Genomic DNA, 22,443 nt, shown 5'->3' with positions numbered 1-22,443 from the left:
CTCCTTCAAGCAAGTGGGAGAAATCAACCAGCCTGGTTATGTCCCATTGCCCACTTGAGAAACAGAACTGTGAATCAGGAAGCCCCCTGTTCAAATCTAGTTTTCATCCTCCGCCTCCGCTTTCCTTCCCTCCCTTAACTCACCAGAACATGATGGTGGCCACAGCATAGATGGCAAGGAACAGCCAAATTATGAAGACGTCACTGTGCATCAGAACCTTCCCGTACTTGAGAATGGCAGTCAGCGCCGTGACGGAGATGGAAAGCTGGACAAACCCTGTGATAAACCAGGCCACCCAATGCACCGCGTTGTTCAGCCCCATCATTTTCATCACCTGTGAGGGAGAAAGGGGACAGTGTCAGCCCAAGAGGCCAGATTCCATGGCCCCTAGACAGGAACCACGACCACCATTTATCCTCCTTTCCTGTTTAGTGAAACACAGCATGTACTGCGCACACACAATATGTGTGCAATACCAGAGCAGTTATTTTTTGCAATACAGTGGTACCTCGGGTTACATACGCTTCAGGTTACATACGCTTCAGGTTACAGACTCCGCTAACCCAGAAATAGTGCTTCAGGCTAAGAACTTTGCTTCAGGATGAGAACAGAAATCGTGCTCCGGCGGCATGGCAGCAGCAGGAGGCCCCATTAGCTAAAGTGGTGCTTCAGGTTAAGAACAGTTTCAGGTTAAGTACGGACCTTCGGAACAAATTAAGTACTTAACCCGAGGTACCACTGTATTGGTATTTAACTGAATTTATTATAGTTTGGATATTTACTTTATTATTCTGCTTAGGCATTCTAATTCTTGCATGCCACTTTCTGCACCTTCCAGTTATGTGGCAGCAGGCATGTACAGTATATTCACCACCAGGGAGCGCTGATTCCAAATCAGCCTGCATGGTGTGAGTGGTTAAAAGGGTTGGGATTAGGAGCTGGCAGACCAGGATTCAAATTCCTGCTTAATCTTGAAGTTTGCTGGGTGACCCTGAGCCAGTCACTCTCTCATCAGCCTAATCTACTTCACAGAGTTGCTGTGAAGATAATATGGGGGCCAGAACCTTGTATGCCACCTTGAACTCCTTGGGAGAGAGTTGAGATATATCGTAGAACTATTCATTTATGTTGGAATGAAGCTATGTGGTTTTAGCAGTAATGTTATAAAGGAGTATTTAAAGATGGATTATTAACAGGTGAGAATGTAAAGTTATAATATATTAAGATAAATTATTAAGATAAAAGCAAAAATGGAAAGGATTTGCTGAAATAACTAATTGAACTAGAATACAAAAAAGGGAGGTGTGAGGAGGTCAGGGAAACAAGTAAATGAAAGTCAAGATTTGGAAAGGTTGATTTGTTTTTAATGGTTTTTACTTTTTTGTATTTTGTATTTTATGTTTATTTTTCTTTTCTTTTTTTTCCTTGTAACTTTTTTGAAACTTTAATAAATATTATTTTTTAAAAAAGAACTATTCATTTATTACAGTTACATGCAATAAAGAGACTTAAGAAACAGAAAAACAGCAAGAAAAAGATGATAAATAACAGCACAACAGATAAACACGCAACTCCCATGGTGGCTTTAAGCAGATTTGTTTGCTTGGTTGTTTTAAAGCCTAGGAGAATAAAGAAGGTTTTTGCTGGATGCCAAAGTGAGATTAGAGTAGGTGCCACATGGGAAGCAGGTCACCACTTGCCTCACCAAGGAGGCAGAACCACACTTAGGCTAGCAGCTGTTTCAGTCTCAGTCCCCCAGATAGGTAATATGGGAATAGTAATACTGACCAGGGCTGCTGCAGGAACAGACATCTAACATCTGTGAAGCAAGTGCTGAGTGCTGCTATCACCAGCAAGGCATCCCTGACTTTCTCAGCCAGGAGGAATCAAGATTTGTAAGCCACAGCATTGCATTCGCAGCTCAGCCTTGCTCTGCCATCCCAAGGGAAATGCTGTCTAAAAATCCTAATCTAGGCCATTAACCTACCATTTGTTATACTGACCACCTGCGTCCGTGTCTGCCACCTCCCCCTTCTTGATCTCACCTAATTTTCTCTTCCAGTGGCTGAGCTCAGCAGTTCCTTAGCAGGAGACGGGGTGTTCTGCTGGAGCACAGCTGAGTTGGCGTTTGCCATAAAAATAGGACATATATACTGCAAAAACAATCCAGCCTCGATGGATGTTTTCACGGCCGGCCACAGAGAACCTGCTTGAACTTACTGCTCCAAGAGCTATTTGGGGGCACTGACAGTGGCTTGAAAACAGGGGTGCGGGATTTCTGTGGCCCTTCAGCTGCTGTTGGGCTCCCACCCCCACCCCCTGCATGCATGGCCAATGGTCAGGGGTGAAGGAAGATGCTGAAGGACCCCTGGTACCCGCCCTCCCTGGTTCAGAAGATGAGAGTCCCGCCAAATATGCTTCTCCAGAGACAAGAGTGGGAGGAGGGCAAAGAGCAAAGAGCAATCCTTCCAAACTGCCCCTGGGAAAAGCAACAACCCTCTACTGTCTCTCTGTAGCCCAAGGCTTCCACAATTTCACAGTTGGTGCCATTTATTCTGCTGTCTTAAGTTGCAGGATTTCTTTTTTCCTTTCTTTTAAAAAACACATCCTTATGAGAAAAACACTTTCATGTTAACATTAAAGCTCAAAAGGAGGTTTGGACAACAGCCCAGATTGGAAGGATTAACGATTTGAGAGTTGCTGCGTCATTAAACTTCAGAAATTTTAGATAACAGAGTTGGATAACAGCCCGGATTGGAATGGAGCCAGAGGAAGCTGCGCTGACAAAAAGACAGTTGAAAAAAGATATATATACAAATAAAGCTGTACTCGATGGATAAAAGGATACATGATTGAGAATTGTAGAGCCAGAGATGGAGAACTTTAAAGCGTTAAAATTCAGATGTGGAAAATATGGTTAAATCATTTTTATTATTTTCCAATAAAACCATCCAGTTAACTTATCAAATCATAATCCAATTAAAATAAAAAACTAAAATAAAAAGACCAAATTATCATCCAAATTATAATTATTAATTTTTGGGGGCTTCCCATATTCTGGACCTTGAAGCATATCACCAAATCTCAATCCTGCCTCTCCTCAAGGAGGGAGTGAAGGCAACTGCCTGCAGCATCTGGTGGCCAAAGGTACACTGCTTTGAGGCATCTGATCAAGGCCTGTATTTTAAAATGAGCTTAAAGATATATTTGCAAATAATTCATGCCAGGCAGAAACCAGCTGGCTAAGTACTTTTTTCAGTTGTTTATCTTTCTGCTCTCCTGGACAAGGGCCCCCGTGATTTATAGCAGTAGCAGGAGACAAGTTTCTCAAAGTCGTAAAAGGGAATTACAGGCTGGGAGCAAATGTTACACTGACCCTACATATTACAGAATACAATCAAGCTGCAAAAACACTAATTAAGAGTTGGTAAATAGTAAGATTTATTGTTTAACAGAAAATAATACCATGTGCCTCCCATCAGACTCTAGCCATATTTTCCTAGAGTTAAAGGGCAATAAATTTTGGGAAGAGCTAATGGGAAAAGCAGCTGGCTGGGAAAGGGGGGTGTAAACTGAAGAGGCTTCTTTTGAAGCTGTTTTTTTACTGAGTTCCTTTTACTTTGCAAAGGCCTTTTCTTCTAAAAAGCTATCTATGTTATGTATGAAATTTGTTGGCTTAATGTAATTAGGCAAAGGATTTAGAAAGTAAGAAATGTTAGATTCTTATGTTAGATTCTTATTTCATTGATGGTGTGTGAGAATGTGCACCCAAGATCTCTGTTTAGATAGAATTTAATACCACGAGCCATTTGTTTTAGCCATTTGTTTTGGAATGCAGGGCAACAGGGGCAAAAGGTGATCTGGTAATTAAGGTGCCTTGTCGAGGCAAATGTAAGATATATGGCTACTTGTCTGCCATTTATGGATAGAAGGAAATATAGCTCTTTGTCTCCCATAAAAGGTAATAGGAAATGGGTGTATCTTTTATGATTGGTTCTAGCAAACAGCCAATAGGAATTTCAACCAGGCTGATTGGACAGAGGCAGCCAAAGGAGGAGCAAGGGGGCTGGGTTGAGGAAATATAAGTGCTGGCCATCAGGGCTGGAGGGGGCAGAGCTTTGGTAACCATATACCACTGTGCCTATCATTTATTTGTCTGACAAATAAATTATTATTTTAATTTCTCTATTGCTGCGTTGAATATTTCATTCCAGCTAAGCGTTAACCACAAGCAGGGTGCTACAGCTTCTGAACATGTAAGCTCAATATTAGCCACTACGGCTACCACTGGGGCCAGGCCCTGGCAAAAGGCACAGCCCACCCACCAGAGAAACAAACTCTGCGGGCTTACCTCTTTCAAGCGGTGCTCCTTCTCTGCCACAATATGCTGAATCATCATTGCCACTGAGTAAACCCAGGAGATGACCATGCAGAGGGGCATCATGTGCTCAATGACGAACAGAAAGCTGCAGGGAGGAAGAGGAAGGGGGAAAGTAACCTACCACAGGTTTCACCAACTGGGTGCCTTCCAGCTTCCCTGGGGCTACTGGGAGATGCTGTCCAAAACATTTGGAGGGCACCAGGCTGGTAAAGCCTGACACATAAAAGCAGGAAAAGGGTCCTCGAGGTATCCTGTTGGTCAAGGAAATTCTGCCTCCTTCCCTACAGACCCCCCAGGTGCTAAGATTGGCAGTAAGGGCCCTCTTGGTTTTTGCACTCCCCTCTGAATTTTGAGGGTAGCAGTAGGTCAGGAGAGGGTCTTCTCTGTAGCAGTTCCTAATCTGTGGAACTCTCTCCATGGAGGTGCATCTGGAACCTTCATTGCACAGCTTCTGGAGAATGCTAAAGGTGCACCTCTTTACCCTGGCGTTTGATATTTGAGTGGTGCATATTTTTAGACCCTACCTTATTTTGGCGATTGTGAGCTGTTTTAAACTGTTTCTAATATTGTGTTTTAGTGTTATAACCCACCCTGGGACCTTAAGGTGAAGGGCAGTTTTTTAATAATAATAATAATAATAATAATAATAATAATAATAGCAGGAAAGCTATAGTCAAGCCAGCAGAAGCAGCTTATGATTCTGCCCTTAGGGCAACACAGCCTCCTGACTCTACTCAAAGTTTCTCCCAAAGTTAGGAAGAAAGTCAGGCTTCAGTTTGACCTTGGGATAAGAGGACCTCTAGCATCACGCTTGCAACTTCACCCCAGTGCCGTAAGAAGAGAGGGACCCTCATACCCTGACAGTGAGAGTATGAGACATTTATGACATTGTTTCCAACATTATTGGTCAACCACTGGACCCAAACTTTGCTTTGGCCCTTCTGCCAATAGAGGGCGATCTGGACCATTCCCCTTGTACATACAGAACCAACTATTCAGAGATCACACACCGACACACACACCCTGCCCTGGAAAGACCAAAAGGCCATCTCTGATGGGATGGCAAGGGGGAAGTTTGAGATTTGGCTCTTTCTGAGTACCTATCACAACACAGGAGAGTTATTAAGAGGCCAGAATAAACACAAAACAAAACAAAGCGGACTTTTCTGTCTCTTTTGCTCACACACAAACACACTTCTAAGGACTCACTCATCGCGGGTGTAACACGGGTATGGAAACATCTGCACGTAGTTTCCGGGTTCGACCACATCGTGGCCCACAAAGGTGTTGATGATGGCTCGCTCCATCATATCTAGCGAGGGAGAGAGAAAGACCCCAAATATCTGTCACCCACTTTGCTCACGGCACCTCTCGGCTGTCACCTCATACAAGCCAGGCTTAAGACATAGAAGAGGTCCTGGCACCCAGGGCATTCAGGCAGGGAGACCAGAGGGTTTTGCTCTGCTCTCGACCACCATTGTGGCCACTTGGCCAGGGGGCAGGAGCTGCTGGTCTGCTGGCTCTTCAGCCACACCACTGCAGATGGCTAGTGGGCAATATTGCAAAGAGGGGCTCAGGTGGGACCAGGTGGTGTCAAGGGGCCAATGCAGCTTCACCTGACCCTCTGCATTTGCCTCTTGAGGCTGTGGTCCAACCATCACATAAACTTGACCACATCCAAAAATGTTGTGTTTTCTGTTTTGCCATTTCCACCGTGGTTACTTCTGCTGCTGACAAAGGCAGTCTGCACTGCAGCTGGCCCAGAGAAGTGGACCGCCTCTTCAAGGTGCAGAGTACAAAGCAAAGGTTCAGTGAGCCATTCCCTCCTGTTGATTTATAGTCAGCAGCGGAGGTCCTGTTGGTGGCCCTGCCACTGAGCGTTTTCAGGTTGCCAATGATTCATGGCAGGGCCTTCTTGGTGGTGGCTCCCTGTTTCTGAAAGTGAGTCTGTCACACTCATTATTCAGGAAAAACCTAAAAAATCTGTGTTGAGTCGGACATTTGATGTCCAAAAGGTTTGCTCCTGGAAACCCTGAAATTATTAGCCATGAAGAGGGGACGAATAACTATGTACATCATCTTGAACTCCCTACGAGAAAATTGTGGGCTATAAATGCAATAATCAATAAATAAGTTCTTAAGCTATATTTTATTAGTGATGGGTTTGCTGCCCTGAGACCCCCTTTGGGAGGAAGGGCGAGATATAAATCGCCACCTTGCAGCCGCATGCACAGGGCATATGATCTAATGAGAAGCAGCTTTGCTTGAGGGCAGAGGAGAGAACAGGGCATGTCTGTGGCCCAAGGATGGATGGGAACGGGAAATAGGGAGGCTGGGAATGTGCTCACCCTGGATCCAGACAAAGCCGTAAAGGAAGTAGAAACGGCCCCCGGTGTTTGGGCCAGGCCGCCAATACGCACGGCGGATCTCATTGGTCTTTTCCGTAAAGCTGGAATTTTGCCGGATCTTGTACATGACGTGAGGAGGGAGGGTGCCATCCTTGTTTGTTTGGAAGATCACACCTTTATTGGGTGGGGGGGAATGACAGGACAGAAAAGAATGCATAATAAGAGACACAAAAACCAGCAGTGATACATCTGACCAGATTAATATAATAATAATACATTTTATTTATACCCCGCCTTCCCCAGCCAGAGCTGGGCTCAGGGTGGCTAACACCAATAAAATCACAGTAAAAACATAATAGGGAGAAAAAGGGAGGGGGGAACCAATTTAAAATGCAATTTAAAATGCAGCCTCATTTCAAAGTAGCCGATAAATCAAGACCATAAGGGGAGGGAAACATAAGGGTCAGACCAAGTCCAAACCAAAGGCCAGGCGGAACAGCTCTGTCTTGCAGGCCCTGCGGAAAGATGTCAAGTCCCACAGGGCCCTAGTCTCTTGTGACAGAGCATTCCACTACGTCGGGGCCAGTGCTGAAAAGGCCCTGGTTGAAACCAATCTAACCTCCTTGAGGCTTGGGACCTCCAAAGTATTGTTATTTGTGGAACTTAAGGTCCTTTGCAGGGCATACCAGGAGAGGCGGTCCTGTAGGTACGTGGGTCCTAGGCCGCATGGTACATGAGATGGGCCAGGCTGCTGCATCAGACCAAAGGCCCATCTCAGACAGCAACCTGTATCTCACAGTGGCCAGCCAGATCCCCGTAGGGCATGAGTACAACAGCCCTCTCTCCCACTGTGGTTTTCCAGCAATTGGACCAGGGTGCGAATTGCTTAGAATGTCAGGTTTCTAGTTCTAACAGCTTGAAATTCTTTGTGAATGTTGCTTGATAACAAGGGCTTGTGATCTCTGCAGGAGCCGAGGAAAAACACAGAATGTGGTGTTGGACACAGAACTTACTGTTTTTGTAAGAAAAATCAAGATTATAGCCCTTAGCCCCATAATTTTTAGTCCCAAATGATAAGATGGAAAATCTGCAGGCAACAAATGCCTGTTGGGGTGGGGAAAAAATATTTGCAGTAGTTTTGGGGGTGAGGCAGTCATCCATGTTTCACTCAGGATAGCAAAGCCGGTTTAAAATATGCAAAAATATTTTTTAAATTTTTTTTTGCACAACTATACAAAATAAGAGTAATGTGTGCAAGAGTATACCCATACAGTTCTGGGAGCTGCCTCCAGAGTAGCAGGTCAGGCAAAAAGCAGTAGTGGTCTGAGTACCAGTCTGGGCCCTGTCTGAACAGATGCAGAGGTGATGGAAGCTTACTGGCCCAGGTCAAGACCAGCTAGCTCCTAAGAAGGAAGAAACCTCCGCCAGAGAAGAAGAAGACTGGCAAAATCAATTATTGATATGCAGGACAAATTAGCTAATTTGAAACCCAAGAAGAAGGGGTAAAGGTTACTGTATATTCTTCAAGCTTTGTGTATAGACTTCTACATTAGTATAACTTTTAAAACGCATTTGTAAAAAGATGAATAAGGTTTAAAAATTGGATTGTTAGGAATATAAAGTTTTATGGACGTGCATGAACAAGGATTAAATAATGGAACCAAGAGGGGGAGTGGAGGGAAGTCAACCAGAAAATTATGGTTCAAAAATTGGTTTCTGGTGTTATTTTCTTTTTTCTTTTTGTTATTTTTGGGAAATTAATAAAATGTTTTTTTTTTTTTTTTTTTTTTTAAAAGGAAGCTTACTGGCAAAAACAGTGACGTTGTCTTGGTAGGCTTGATTGAGAGTGTAGTTGACAATGCTCTCCTCATCTGGAAAGCCCTTAAAAATGTCCACGCTGACCTGGTGGTGGGGAAAAAGAGAGAGATTTCATCAGGGAAAGCAGCTTAGAACTGCAGACATCATATCATCTTAAGCCCTGCTTCTGTCACGGTTTTATTTTAAAGCATTTATAAACAATATACAGTGGTACCTCAGGTTACATACACTTCAGGTTACATACGCTTCAGGTTACAGATTCTGCTAACCCAGAAATAGTACCTCGGATTAAGAATTTTGCTTCAGGGTGAGAACAGAAATTGGGGGGCGGCAGTGGGAGGCCCCATTAGCTAAAGTGGTGTTTCAGGTTAAGAAGTTTCAGGTTAAGAACGGACCTCCGGAACGAATTAAGTACTTAACCCAAGGTACCACTGTATAAAGCATTTTTGAAAATCTCCTAGTGGCTTCTATAATGTAGAACCTCCTTTTTCCTAACAAGTGACAATCTCAGGTATGTGGCTGCCTTGGAGAGTAGCTAGAGCAAGAGAAACTGGGGACCAGGCTACGTGGATCCAGCTTGAGGTACGTGGGATAGCTCAGTTGGGGGGTTGGACTAGATGACCCTTGTGGTACCTTCCGGTTCTACATTTCTATGGTTGACTGCCTCAGCCCCACTCTGGTGCTCTTCCAACTTTCCAGTATCTCTTCAGTTCCAGCCTGTTTGAATGCTGGCAGGAACAATGGATTTTGCAATGTTGGTAAGGAATGATATGCATGCTCCCTCACTTTGATAAAGGAAAAAAACAAACCACTCTTCTTTTTTTAAATGGAGAAATAAATGCTCTATTTCTGGTATTTAATAGTATTAAAAAACAATTTAAGAAATATATCTGCTGAGTTTTACAGTTGCAAAAAAAGAAAAAAGTACATTTGAGTTACATGTTTAAAAGAGAAAAATGACAAATGTTCCATCCGCCAACCCTTTTGCCCAATCTGAAGGCATATTACAATTCTAAATAACGATAGTACAGTTTGTATGAGCGCTGAGGTGGAGAGAGCCTGGAATTTGCTGATGTGAAGATGTTAGCACAATAATTTATTGTGGAATGTGGCAGGTACTGTGTCTGTAGATTCTTTGTCTGTGTACTGGATAAACAGCCACCAGGTTGCAATTTTGAGAAGTAAGTCTGTTAAAGTTTAAAAATGAAAAGCAAGGGAGATTTTAGTCCTGAAAATTATCTCTTGAAAGCCCCTGGTTTCTAACACTTTTAGGTGCTGCTCCAGTAAAGCAGAACTTCAAGGTCCAGAGCGGAATCTGGAAGAAGTGGGTTCCATGAGCCCCCTAAGTTCCTGCCGTTTCTCTCTCTTCCCAAGAGGGCAGCAGGGACACTCACCTTGGACATGAACTGAATCCAGCCACAGGCTGCATTGTCAATGGTGTCCAGCTGCTGCAGAAGCACACTGGCATTGGGCAAAGAGAAGTTACTGTCCAAGAAGTTGTGAAGCAGGTCACCATCTGACACGTTCAGGATTTCGGGGTGCCTGCGAAGATCTGCAGCGATCTGTGGGTAATGGACAAACATGGGAAGGAGAGGGGTGATGAGGAGCTTCCACCTCTAGGCCAGCCTTTGCCACTCTGGTCCTGTAGGGCTATAGTTCCCACCAGCCCCAAGCCAGCACTGCCAATGGGGTGATGGGAATTGTTGTCCAAGTATGATGTAGATGCAGAGCAGCATGCTTCTTAGACTTTGGTGCTTGCACATACACACATGTGCCATTGTGGGATGACAATTTATCCTTTAGTCCTGGTGCCACTGCAGAAGAGGCCCTGCTCTTAGCAGAGGACAACCTGGTCTCTAGAAATGATAGCCCAGTGAGCAGAGCTTCACTGGTTGACCAGGGGGCTTATGAGAAGCTCTGCCATGGGCTCCACTTGCATTTTTGGCGCTCCCATTCACCCATGCTACACTCAGAAGCACAGCATGAAGCCCAGCCCCTGTAGAGGCTCTAACAGTAGCATCCTTTGGGGAGAGACTCCCCGCAGGTACTTGGAGTCCATCATCTGGTGTCTCAGAAGAGATTCTATTGGAGAAGGACTGTAGCTCAACAGAGCAAAGCAGAAGCTTGGCAAGCAGAAGGTCGCAGGTTCAATTCCTGGCTTCTCCAGTGACAAGGACTGAGCAGCAAGTTGGTGACAAGTCTTTCGTTTCCTGAGACCTTGAAGGGCCGCTGCCAGACAAGTGTTAAAGCAGGGCTAAAAGAGCAAATAGTTTGCCCTGGTTGAAAGCAGCTTCCAATGCTCCTGGCAACATAGAAGAGATTGGAATCTGCAGAAGTCAAATTAGTAGCTCTGGGTACATTCCAACATCAGTTCCATCCACTGAGTTTTACGTGTATAATTATGATCCATCTATTTCAATGGGTCTACTCTGATTGGAACTTGGTTGGTGACAACTTTTCCTTTTAACTGCCTTAAATACAACTGAGCGCCAGAAGGTTTCCCAGATATCCCAGGACAGGATGCAAAAAGTGGGAGCAGGCTGAACAGAAACACACACACACACACACGGGGGGGGGGGGGGGACAAACCAGCCCCACCACAGACCTGCCTGTGGCTGCAGCGATAAAACCTATGCAGACCCTGGAGGAAGCACCTTTTTCTACAAGCTGCACCAGAATCCTGGGACCGTAGCAGAGCTTGCACCACTGTTCCCCCTGAACTGCTCTGTCCTCTCATCTGGGTCTAGCCCTTTTTAAACCTTTTTGCTCCAGCTGTGGAATGGGTACACTTCTTGCCTGTTCCACTGTCCCACCCCATACACTCTAACAGCGTACCTGCTGCAGCCTGCTAATCCGTTGCTGCAACCTGCCCTCTTCCAGGAAACTGCGGATCTCCGCTGACATGTTCATCCACACTTGGGCATAGTGAGTCACGTTCCCGACGAAGGCAAAGGTCTCGTTGGCCTGCAGAACAACCAGAGTAAGCAAAGAGTAAGCAAAGAGTTTGGATTTGGACTTGATATCCCGCTTTATCACTCCCCTTAAGCAGTCTCAAAGCGGCTAACCATCTCCTTTCCCTTCCTCCCCCACAGCAGACACTCTGTGAGGTGAGTGGGGCTGAGAGACTTCAAAGAAGTGTGACTAGCCCAAGGTCACCCAGCAGCTGCATGTGGAGGAGCAGGGAAGTGAACCCGGTTCACCAGATTACGAGTCCACTGCTCTTAACCACTACACCACACTGGCTCTCAGGAAAGGAAAAGGAGGTGCCCCACAGCCAGGTGTTTAAAGACACACACCCCTATGAGTTCCACGTGAAAAAGTACTTTCAACAAAAGTCCCAATAAGACTTTTGTTAAGCCATGTTGGGAGGTAGGAGATCCAGGAAACTCCAGATATTTTGCCATGTAAGAACAGCCTGCTAGATCAGGAAAACGATCTCAGCACCCTGGCCAAATTCCAAATTCCCCAGGATTTTATGGGGGAAAGCCACAAGGCAGTTAAACTGGGATGCAAGCGATGCAGGCTTACAACGCAGATGAGCCCCAGGCTTCCTAACAAGGAAAGGGCAGGGGAGGAAATGAGGGACGTTCAGTAGCACACCCAATGCCAGCTTCCCTCAAAGCCTCACCTTCAGAATGACCTTGTCCACTTCTGTGCCCACGGGAGCGTAGAGGATCTTGGGGTTGCTGGTCATGAGGTGAACGAGAAGGCCCAGATTCCGCTGCTCTTTGCTGGTGAATCCCAGAGAGCTCATGTTGCCCTGTTTGAGGGCCTCTGGCTCAATGGTCCTGCACAGGGAAGAGGAAAAAGACATCGAAATTTACTCTTGCTGACAAATGTGCTGCCAAGGAGGAAAACGGAGGCAAACCATGGGAACTTTGCTGCTGTTGTCGCATTTTTATCATGCATTCACACTTTATTCCCCCAGAACTGCAAATTAAGCTGTACATGCAGGTCCCATTTTCCACACAAAATGCATTCCTCAGTGAGCGTTTGCCTAATAAGTCAACAATTTCTACTGATTCCTATCGGTGATTTCTAATCTGTGATCTCTCCCCCTCCCATCATGGCTTATTCCAAAAACTGGTTACGTTAACCAGCAAAAGAAAAATGAAGGAAAAACAGCTTTGCCCAATCTCTCTCCCCACTCCGTCTCTCTATGGCTGCTGAAAACGGCTGCCGCTGAGCAGCAAAGAACAAGCTCCAAAGACCTCAGGAGCCAACTTTGCAGTAACTCGGAGCAGGGCTTTAAGTGTGGCTGCCCCTGTCCTGTGGAATGATGTTTCTGTTTGAGATTCTGCAGTCTAGGGTTGCCATATTTTAAAGAGTCAAAACCTGGACTCCTACCACCACTATGCTGCATCTCCCTCACTTGCCTCCTCCCTGCCAGTGACCCCGTCCTCATCCCCCTGCTCACCCCCCTCTTACTTTTGCTGTCTTCGGCTGCGGAGCCCTTGCACCCAGTGGAAACGGCCCAAGGCCTAGCGCATCCAGCGGAAGCATTGTGAGGCCTTGCACAGCCCTGGCAACTGCGCGAGGCCTAGCTTGGCACAGTGGTTGCCGGAGACAATGTGAGGACTAGAGCGGCTCCTGGCAGGCCGCTCCAAGACCCTGTTGTAGCGCTTCCACTTCTGGGGTACAGCGCCCTCCCAAACGTGCGCTGTGCCACACCAAATTTAATTAATTAATTTTTAAAGAATTAACCCCCTCCCCAAACCCAGACATTTCATCTAAAATGAAAAAATCCCCCCCGGATGGCATGCTGGGCCTAAAAATGAGGACGTGTCCAGGAAAACCCGTAAAGATGGCAACCCTACTGCAGGCACCAACTAACTGTATTTTATGGATGCAGACATTTTGGTTCCAACAGGCTTTGATCCCAGCTGGATGAATGGGTCTTTATCAGGAACGTCTGTTGTTGTTGCTGCTGCTGCATTTTCACATATGTGCAATAACAAATAAGCACAAACCATGTAACCAAACAGAAGCGACTGATTGGGCATTCTGATGAAAATATCACAATAGGCAACCTGGTATCTCCATAGACATGTGAAAGGCAGACACAATAATAACCTGAGTTCTTAATCCAGTGGATCTCTCCATAGGTTCCTGTGAGTTTGAGGTGGCTTTCTTCTTTGGTCTTCATGCAGCGAAAATGAAATGGTTGCCATACTGAATAACAGTGTTTAATTATCTTACGTGTACAACGCCTTGAGACAGTGGTTTTGAAGGTAGATAATACATTAATTGTTAATAATAATAATAATAATACGTGTGTGCAGCAATTTCAGCGGCATATCACAGCCCATAGGGTTCCAACAATTTAAGGGCTGTAACCAACGCTAGTCCTACTCAGAGCAGAACCACTGAAATTAACAGACGTGGCTTTTAATGCTTTAAAATATCTAACTCTTTTTTAAACTGACAATGTCATTGTTTTATTCTGTTTCATGAACCACTTTGAGGTTGCTCCTTTTATAATCAAGTGGCATTTAAATTTTATGAAATGCATTTACTTACGCAATCACAACTTTACACAGATCATCACTCACTCGATCAACAGAAAGGGGGCATGGAGCTTACTGGCTTCTGGAGACTCTTGCAGGATCCCAGATGGCCCCATGAGATCTCGCAGAAGCCTCCAAAGGCCTTGCATAACTGTCCCAGAGCCTGGGTAAAGTAAGGCAGAGGGGCTTCAATACCTGCTTCTGCCAAGGGCTGTTCTTAAGCCCTCCACCTTGCTTATGAGGTTCTTTGGACAGTCATACAAAGGCTCTGGGAGGCTTTTGTGAGATCTCATGGGGCTGTCTTGAGGTCTTGCGAGACTGGGGCCGTTCAGTATAGAAGGGCTTTTCCAGGGGTTGTTCAGACTTTCCTTTACGAGCAACCCCTGGGGATATAACGTAACCCTTGCACAACTTGCAATTGCCCTTTAAATAAAATAAACGAAACAGCTGTGCTGACAGGTGGGGCTGAAGAACCGGCAAGAACAGATCCTCTAGAAGCCTGTGAAAAGTCTTGCCAGTCTCCGGGCCACTTGGCCTTACCGGTTGTTGCCGCAGAGGATGGGCTGCAGGCCGGCCCAGAGCTGGACGAAGGCCGAGCACTGCCCTTGGGGGTTCTCTGTGGGTGCCTCACTCTCCCCCTTGCCCTCCTCAGCGCTGGAATTGGTGCTGGAGGTGAAGTTCCCGGTGGAGCTGGTGCTGTTGGAGGTGGTGGTGGGTGCTTTGGAGGTGCAGGCCCCCTTGGGGAGGAGCTTGGCAAGCGCCGAGAGGATGTCCACGTCCTTCAAGACGTTCTCCATCTCCATCAGGTCCTCCAGCACAGTGTGGAGACGGTTTCTGGCCGCCGTGCTGTTCACCTCGTCAAGTTTCAGCTGCGTGAGAAGGGCAAGGGAGGAGTCAGCATCGCCACGGGATTTTGGCCTTTTCACAGAGCAGATTCCTGCCCCGCTCCATCCCACAAGAGCTCAGCAGGGCTTCATGGGGCCCTATTGAGCAGCAGACATTACCCACAGACCACCACCACTTGACAGACAGCCCGTAACCAGGACTATTTTAAGCCTCTGCCAGTGCGCTAGCAATAGACTGCCTCTAAACGTGGGATGTTCCACATAGCCATTGATGGGCATATCCTTCACAAATCTGTCAATGGATCGCTTTACCCCATGTGTGCCCACTAGACTGCTTTGATTTATGTTAACTGGCATATTGTCACAGGTGCCACATAATACTTGTTCTGCATTTGTAAGAAATTGATCTTTTAGTATGGCATCACCCACACTTTGGAACTCCCTGCCTGCTGACATCAGGCAGACTCTTCACTGTTACCCTTTTCAGCACTTGCCCAAGACATTTTTCATTAGACAGGCCTACCCAGGCATAGAGAATGCTGTTGTGCATTTGAATCTGTTTTAGTTTATTGCTGATTTTAATTATACAGTCATACCTCTTGTTACGTTTGCTTCATGATACGTTTTTTCAGGTTGCGTCCCGTGGCAACCTGGAAGTACTGGAAAGTGTTACGTCGCTCGTGTGGACACGCAAAATGACGTCACGCGCATGCGCAGAAGCGGCGAATCACAACCTGCACATGCACAGACGTGCAGATGCGGGTTGCGTTCCTTTCAGGTTGTGAACGGGGCTCCGGAACGGATCCCGTTCGCAACCAGAGGTACCACTGTATTTTGAATGTTTTAAACAGTTCTTTTTAACTGTTTTCACTGATAATTTTATCATTCAATTCTTTTTGTAAACTGCTTTGAGGTTTTTTGTTTTTTTTTTACAATCAAGCCATATATACATTTTATGATATAAAAGGATTACACAAATTAATTGAGGAGAGTTCTAGCCAGTGGCTATTAACTGTGAGAGCTAATGGGACTTCCACATATGGTAACATTATACCTTCAAGCATCAGGTGCTGGGAACAAGGTCTGTGGAGGGGAAATTGCTGCCTCCATGCCCTGCTCATGTGTTGCTCAGGGATATCCTGCTGGATAGTGTAAAACAGGGGTGGGTGATCTGTGGCCCTCCAGATTAGCCAAATTAGACTGCAACTCCCGCAGTCCTTGCCCATGCTGGTCACGGTGGATAGGAGTTAAGCAGCATCTGAGAGGGATATAGTGACCCTTCTATAAAGAAAGGTTGCAGTATTTGGGACTTTATAGTTTGGGGGAAAGAGGCGATCATGATTGAAATTCATAAAATTATGCATGGCATAGAAGAAGTGGATAGAAAAAGGGGTTTCTTCCTCTCTCATAACACTAGAAGTCATGGACATTCAATGAAGCCGAATAGTGGAAAATTCACGCAGTGCATAAACTATGGAACTCCCTCCCACAGGAGGCAGCAATAACTACCTACTTTGGGTGGCTTTAAAAGAGAATGAGGCAAATTCTTGGAGGAGGGCTGTCGGTGACTACTAGCCACAATGGCCATGATCTGCTTCCATACTCAGAGGCAGCAATGCTTTTCAATACCAGTTGCTGGAAGCCACAGGAAGTGAGCGTGTTGTTGCACTGGGGCCCTGCTTACAGGCTTCCCATTGGGGCATCTGTTTGGCCTGTGTGAAAAGAGGGTGTCAGACAAGACAGGCCACTGGCCCGATCACCAGCACGCTGCTATCCATGCAGCACATGTTTATTTTTAAATGGAGCATTAATGCGCATGTATGAAACCTGAAGAGCCTTGGACCACAGTGCCAGTGGCTGCCAGGAACAAGAATCAAGCTAACAGATCTTAACAATTTCCCAGTGGTTTGCAGTTCGGCTTGAAGGCAACCTCCTGGACAAAACACACTGGAAATCAAGCATCTGCGCTGACAAGCAGAAAAGTTGCATGAGATACCAAATACTGAGCACCTCATCCACGTGGGCACAGACCCATGTTGTTACAGCTGCCAGAAACCTGGGATGGTGTATGTATGAGCATCCCTCTCAATCCTGCACCCACCTGGCTGATGATCTTGTGAGCATCCAGCTGCTCCTTCAACTCGGCAGCCAGCTGTCCAAAATACTCCTTGCGCAGGCTGGTGCTCTTATTGCAGACGGTGGCTTGGTATGCTCGCAGAAGGGGGAGCCGGCTCTCTGGAACAATCAGGATGCGCCTCAGCTCATCCTGGTTCTGCTGGCAGGTGAGGCTCTCCAGCACAGCAGCCGTGAAAAGGATGCTCTGGGAAAGGGAAGAGATGAAGGACATCTTTACCTGCAATGCCGGTAACCATTTCTGGTCTGCCCCACTTGGACATAATGCCACCTTGAGCCCTCAACACAACCTGGGCCTTAACTCCTCAGCTGAAGACAATAGTAAGATTCAGGGCTGGCCCACGTTGCTAACTTGCCAGTATACAGAAGCCAACTAGGCTGGCGGCTGAATGTCAGTGCTGAAGTCAGGACAGTGCCCTCCGTCACACCCAAAGGCAGAAAGAACGCTAGCTTAGGAGATAAGGAACAGGAGATGCATGGCACACACAAATCTAATTCTCCCAACACCTTGCAGCTGATCCCTGCCCACTCCCATGTCTATTGCCTGATACAGCTATCCCACTCTATCCAATGGGAGGGTCCGCCCTGACAGAATGGCAGTCATGTCGCAGAATGTCAGTGAGGTTCTTTTTAAATTTGGGGAAGGGTGAGCCAGGGAAGGCTTACAGAACAGCTGCTATGAGTCCCAGCTTGGGAGAAAGGAGGGATATTAATAAATTATTTGTTGTTGTTGCTGCTGCTGCTATTTCTTGATAGCCTGGCTTTTTCTCAGAACTGGGACTCAAGGCAGGTTAAGAAAAAATAAAAGAAATGCAGATGAAACACGCAGAACTAATGACATATAAAAGATTATGGTTTAAAAAATAATTAGCTATGTAATGAAAACAATGTGAATGAATGATTAAGTAAATACATCCAGATCCTGCTTTATAAATGTTTGCTAAGTTAAAATTCACTTCTCCAAACATGATGAATTAGTACCCAAAGCTCACAATACAGTACACACCATAGATTCTGATATTCAAAGAGAGAACATTTCTTACTTCCTTGTTTGCTTTTGGCTGGCTGGCTGAGGAATGGAGGGAGGAGGGGGAACTATCAGACAAATCAGAGAGCATTTTTTCCCTGGGTTTTCCTGGGTGTGTTCTTTTGGGGCTCAAATTGTGTGGCTGGCAATGCATTAGAAATTTCCCCATCAGAGTAAAAGGAAATTGTCAACTCTTTAAGTGAACGTTCATCTAACAAACCATTTCCAAGAAACACATTGTGTTGGGTAAAAAAGACCTGTGTGTATGGAAGCAGTGGGTGACTACATTGCAAAGAGCCCATAGATGGGGTGGTATTCTACGAAGTTTTACTCAGAATGGACCCACTGCAATTAATGAGCATGACTATGTTTAGGTCCAATAATTTCAATAAGTAAAACTTCGCTGCATACCATCCAATTAACACCCCCCCCCTAAAAATACAGTAATAGCAAAAATAGAGCAACAAATATTTTATTTTTTTATTGCAATTATTTGGCTGTCTAGCAGCACCTGCCAAATCTGGTGTAGCTTTGGACTACAATTCCAATCAGTCCTGGTCTGTGTGTGAAGGTGGGGCAGGTGGGAGTTATACTCCGAAGTATCTGTAGGACAACGGGTTGAAAAAGGTTGCTTTAAACAAAGGTGTTTCTACGGTGATGACATTTTTGCAGATGAATCTCTTTTGTCCTTTCTGTGTATTCAACTAAAACACCACTGATCTTCAAGTTCCCTAAATGCAGGAAACTTGAAAACAAAAACTGTTTTCACTCTGTTCTGGAGGAAGATAAATCACAACCAGTCGCACGTTATCAGGGGTCATATCTTTATTTCTTTCGCTGTCATTTTCACTTGTTTCTCACATAAAGCTGTCTTGAGCACCTCCACATTGGGGAGCCCAAGGACAAGGTATAAATAAGCACCTCAACAAACAAACAAACAAACAAGGAAGGAAGGCAGGCCTTGCAACAGGTTACATGAAAATGAAAAAGCAGTTTACAAGAGTGGCTGAAACCACACTGAATTATGTGGAATACGCACCAATAAGAAACCACCAATTTGGATCTACCACTCAATTTCAGCCCATGGTAGGTCGTTGGGTTATCCTGCCCGGGAGATACCAGTAGTCCCCACCCCTGACTACCTCCCACCAACCAACACAAAGTCCTGCCTCAGTCTCTCACCTCCATGTCCTTTACAAAGGTTTGGGGGCTGTAGGTACTGGAAGACTCTGTAGTAGGGCTAGCAAGGCCCAAGGCGTGAGAAAGGAGGTGCAGGAAGGCCTGCTTGTGGGAGCCCTTCTGAGGATGGCGTAAGGCCTGGCGGACCAGCCCATCTTCCACGGTCCTCCAGCTGCCGAGAAGACTTTCCTGGTAGAGAGAAAAGAGGCGAGGGAGATGATCAGGAAGAAAAAAGCCTCAAAGGCTCCCTGCCTTGCTTGTTCCTTTTCACTTGGCTGGGGAGGGAGGGTCCCAGACAGATGGACAGACGGATGGACTCCAGTTGCAAAAGCTGAGGCTGCTGGGTTATCCCAGGGACTGAATGAGGCCATTCAAGCCTCCCTATCTGGCCCCCAGGACCACACTTTTCACCGGCCTTGTTCCACAACATCCTTGAGAGCTTTTGCCTTGCTGGAATGGGCCCTTCAATTGTGAACATGTAGCTTGTTCGCTTGGATAGAGGTGGATCTGACTTTTGCATGGCTGAAATGCAGGCTACTGAATATGGTTAAGAGCCACATCTGTTTCTGCTCGTATTTTTGCCTCTGGCCCTGCCCATTCTTGCCTCTGGCCGCACCCAGCACTCTCATGCAACCACTCTGGAAGCTTGTCTGTGATGGAATGCGGGTCTTAGGCTGAAAATAGTTCCCCATCACTGTGCCTTTAACTCATTGAGTGGATCTTGGCTACGCGCTTCAGACACCCAGAGGGGCCCCAAAGGGCCCAGATAGCCCAACCTTCTATGTAAGAACCCCGGTAGCTGGCAGGCAGAATGTGACTCATCCAAAATCAACTGGCAACCCACTGTGGTCTGTTCCTGTCTACTCCAGACCACAGGGCAACCATCTCACCTCCAGGTGAAGAAGCTTCTCAGCTGTGCTGAATTGGTCCCATGGCTCATGGAAACCCTCTGCGGAGACCGGAGAGGTGCCAAAAAACAGTCGGTAAACCTGGAGTGGAGAAATAGTTAGCTGATCATTCTGGCACCTTACATTCTTGGCAGAGCTGGCATTCCAACAGGGGTAGTCTCCCCTCCTCTCTCCTCCTTTTGAATAGGTAATACCCCTCAATTTCTACATTCCATTCATGAGTCTCATTCCACCAGATTTCAGTAATGCCTATTAGGTCATATTTGTCATCCAGTACTAAGAGCTTGAATTCTTCTTGTTTGTTTCTCATATGCTGTGCATTAGTATAGAGACTACTGAAACAATGAATCATTGCTCCATACACTCCATACATGTCTCTTTCTTCTCTAGGGGGTGACAGGAATTGTTCTGTACACTGCGCCTTCCACTGCTACATCAGGGTGTTCTGGGGTTTGCAACTGTTGTTCTTGCTCTTCTGGCAGAGAATCTGTGTCCAAGATGAGAGCATAGAATCAATTTTGCAGCTGCAGAGACATGACTCTAGAGACAGAGCATAGCCTCGCCTACCTCACAGGGTTGCTGTGAGGGTAGAATAGAAAGGCGGGGACTACAGACACCACCTTGAGCTCCTTGGAGGAAAGGTGGGATATAAATGTAGTAATAATAAGAAAGTAAGGCAGAGCCAAAATTCACAGGCAAGGATTGGATAAGGTTGGCCAAACTATCCCAATGCTACCCTTTCACTGAAGACAGTTGTGGCAACTGCCCTTTTTCTTGCTTTTGTCACCTGCTGGTCATGCTAGAGTGAAGACAGGAAGCGCCACTCTCACTCAGACGGTGTTCAGAACCAACACTCTATCATCACAGGCCCTTCCTCTGAGGCAGCCTCCCTCATCCTCCTTTCCTTAAAATGTGGCTGGACTTCCAACATCCCTGACCACTGACTGGAGTTGCAGCTGGTTGGGGAAGGCTGCTGGGGGAGGGGGGAAATCCTGGGGGAAGAGAGGAAACAATGTCTGCCATTCCTAGCAGGGCCGTAATGTAGGCAGCAGCAGCAAAGTAAGCTAAGGGGGTGGCCATAAATATACCAAATTTAAAGCCAAAAATTATCTAAAGCTCAGTCTGGCAGTCTAAGATCTTCTTATTCAGACGGATGTTTGAAAATTAAGGTGCAGACCATGCTGAACACTGGGCTGCTGTCAGGCCAAATTCTATTTCAAATCTGCTTCCAAATGTGTTTTAATGTTTGCTTTGTTTCGTTTTTAAACAGAATTCCTTTTTTAATGTATTAAGTTTTTACATCATTGTGTACAATGTACGTAAAAGTAGAACAAATCAAACCAACGGAACAATAGCAAAACAACCAAAGCAAACAAGGGTGGGATAACAAAATTTCAAATCAAGGGATCAGAAAAAAAAGAGTACAAGAGAAGAAGAAATATACCCACCTAAATGTTTTAATGTATGTGTTTAATGCATTTTAACTATCACTTTTAACCATTTTGTTTTTATTACCTTTTTAAAAATGTTCTCCAGCTGCCTTGAATCCCAACTTGGGAGAAATGTGGGACATGAACACACTGGATAATTACAACAGCCAATAATTTAAGGTGCAGCTCTAACTGCCTGACCAACCCTAACATGCAGCCAAACACTGTGCCAAGCTCTGGTTTCAGGAACTGCAACTCCCCCCCCCCCAGGTACCTCCTCCCCACCCACTGCCAAATAATAATCACATACCTCTTTGAGGTTAATTTTGGACCCTGCCAACAGCTCAGCAGTCTCGTTGGATAGAGAAAGGTTCTGCATGAGGAACCGCTGGAACTCCAGCTTGTCCTTGGCAGTCGAGTCCAGCGTGAAGCCGGGGGCTGCAGGGTCAGGGGAGGAAAAGAAAAAATGATGAAGTTGAAGGCAGGGATTGTCACCGGTGGGTTGTCACTCAGCTGTCGGGCACCAGCTTTGTATGCAGGGCATTGTGGGTTCCACCCCAAGCACCTCCCTCTAATCTGCTACTTGACCCTTTTAATGGGAGATGGTGGGGACTGAACCTGCAGATTTTTCAGGTTGTTATTTTATTATATATTATTAAATTATTATATTTGTATTCCGCCCTTCATCCTTAGATCTCAGGGCAGCTCACCACAAAAAATTACAATATAAAAAACAGAAAATACACAATAAAAATAAGAACAAACACAAACCAATAATCCCCGTTTCTACAACACATTTAAAAGGCCATAGAATGTTAACCAGCCCAAAAAAATCTACATCAGACATTCAAAAACCAACAAGCCTGC

The 22,443-nt window shown here is 45.8% G+C and overlaps 1 protein-coding gene across 3 annotated transcripts in view; it reads right to left on the bottom strand.

Annotated features, from left to right (window-relative positions):
- ABCA2 (ATP binding cassette subfamily A member 2) overlaps positions 1-22,443 on the bottom strand; it is a 108,914-nt gene that overhangs the window by 47,420 nt on the left and 39,051 nt on the right. For all 3 annotated transcript variants that reach the window (XM_079961864.1, XM_079961866.1, XM_079961865.1), the window contains 13 exons: positions 21,887-22,014; positions 20,129-20,227; positions 19,242-19,427; positions 17,001-17,219; positions 14,595-14,923; positions 12,176-12,335; positions 11,383-11,511; positions 9,942-10,109; positions 8,535-8,631; positions 6,730-6,903; positions 5,591-5,693; positions 4,352-4,466; positions 144-334 (listed from right to left, as the gene is read on the bottom strand). In XM_079961864.1, coding sequence (XP_079817990.1) covers positions 144-334; positions 4,352-4,466; positions 5,591-5,693; positions 6,730-6,903; positions 8,535-8,631; positions 9,942-10,109; positions 11,383-11,511; positions 12,176-12,335; positions 14,595-14,923; positions 17,001-17,219; positions 19,242-19,427; positions 20,129-20,227; positions 21,887-22,014 — 2,098 coding nt within the window. The remainder of the gene's footprint in view (positions 1-143; positions 335-4,351; positions 4,467-5,590; positions 5,694-6,729; positions 6,904-8,534; positions 8,632-9,941; positions 10,110-11,382; positions 11,512-12,175; positions 12,336-14,594; positions 14,924-17,000; positions 17,220-19,241; positions 19,428-20,128; positions 20,228-21,886; positions 22,015-22,443) is intronic.

This window comes from Podarcis cretensis (assembly GCF_951804945.1).
Source record: "Podarcis cretensis genome assembly, chromosome: Z".
NCBI classification, from domain to species: domain Eukaryota; kingdom Metazoa; phylum Chordata; class Lepidosauria; order Squamata; family Lacertidae; genus Podarcis; species Podarcis cretensis.
This window is presented reverse-complemented; position numbering and strand designations above follow the sequence as displayed.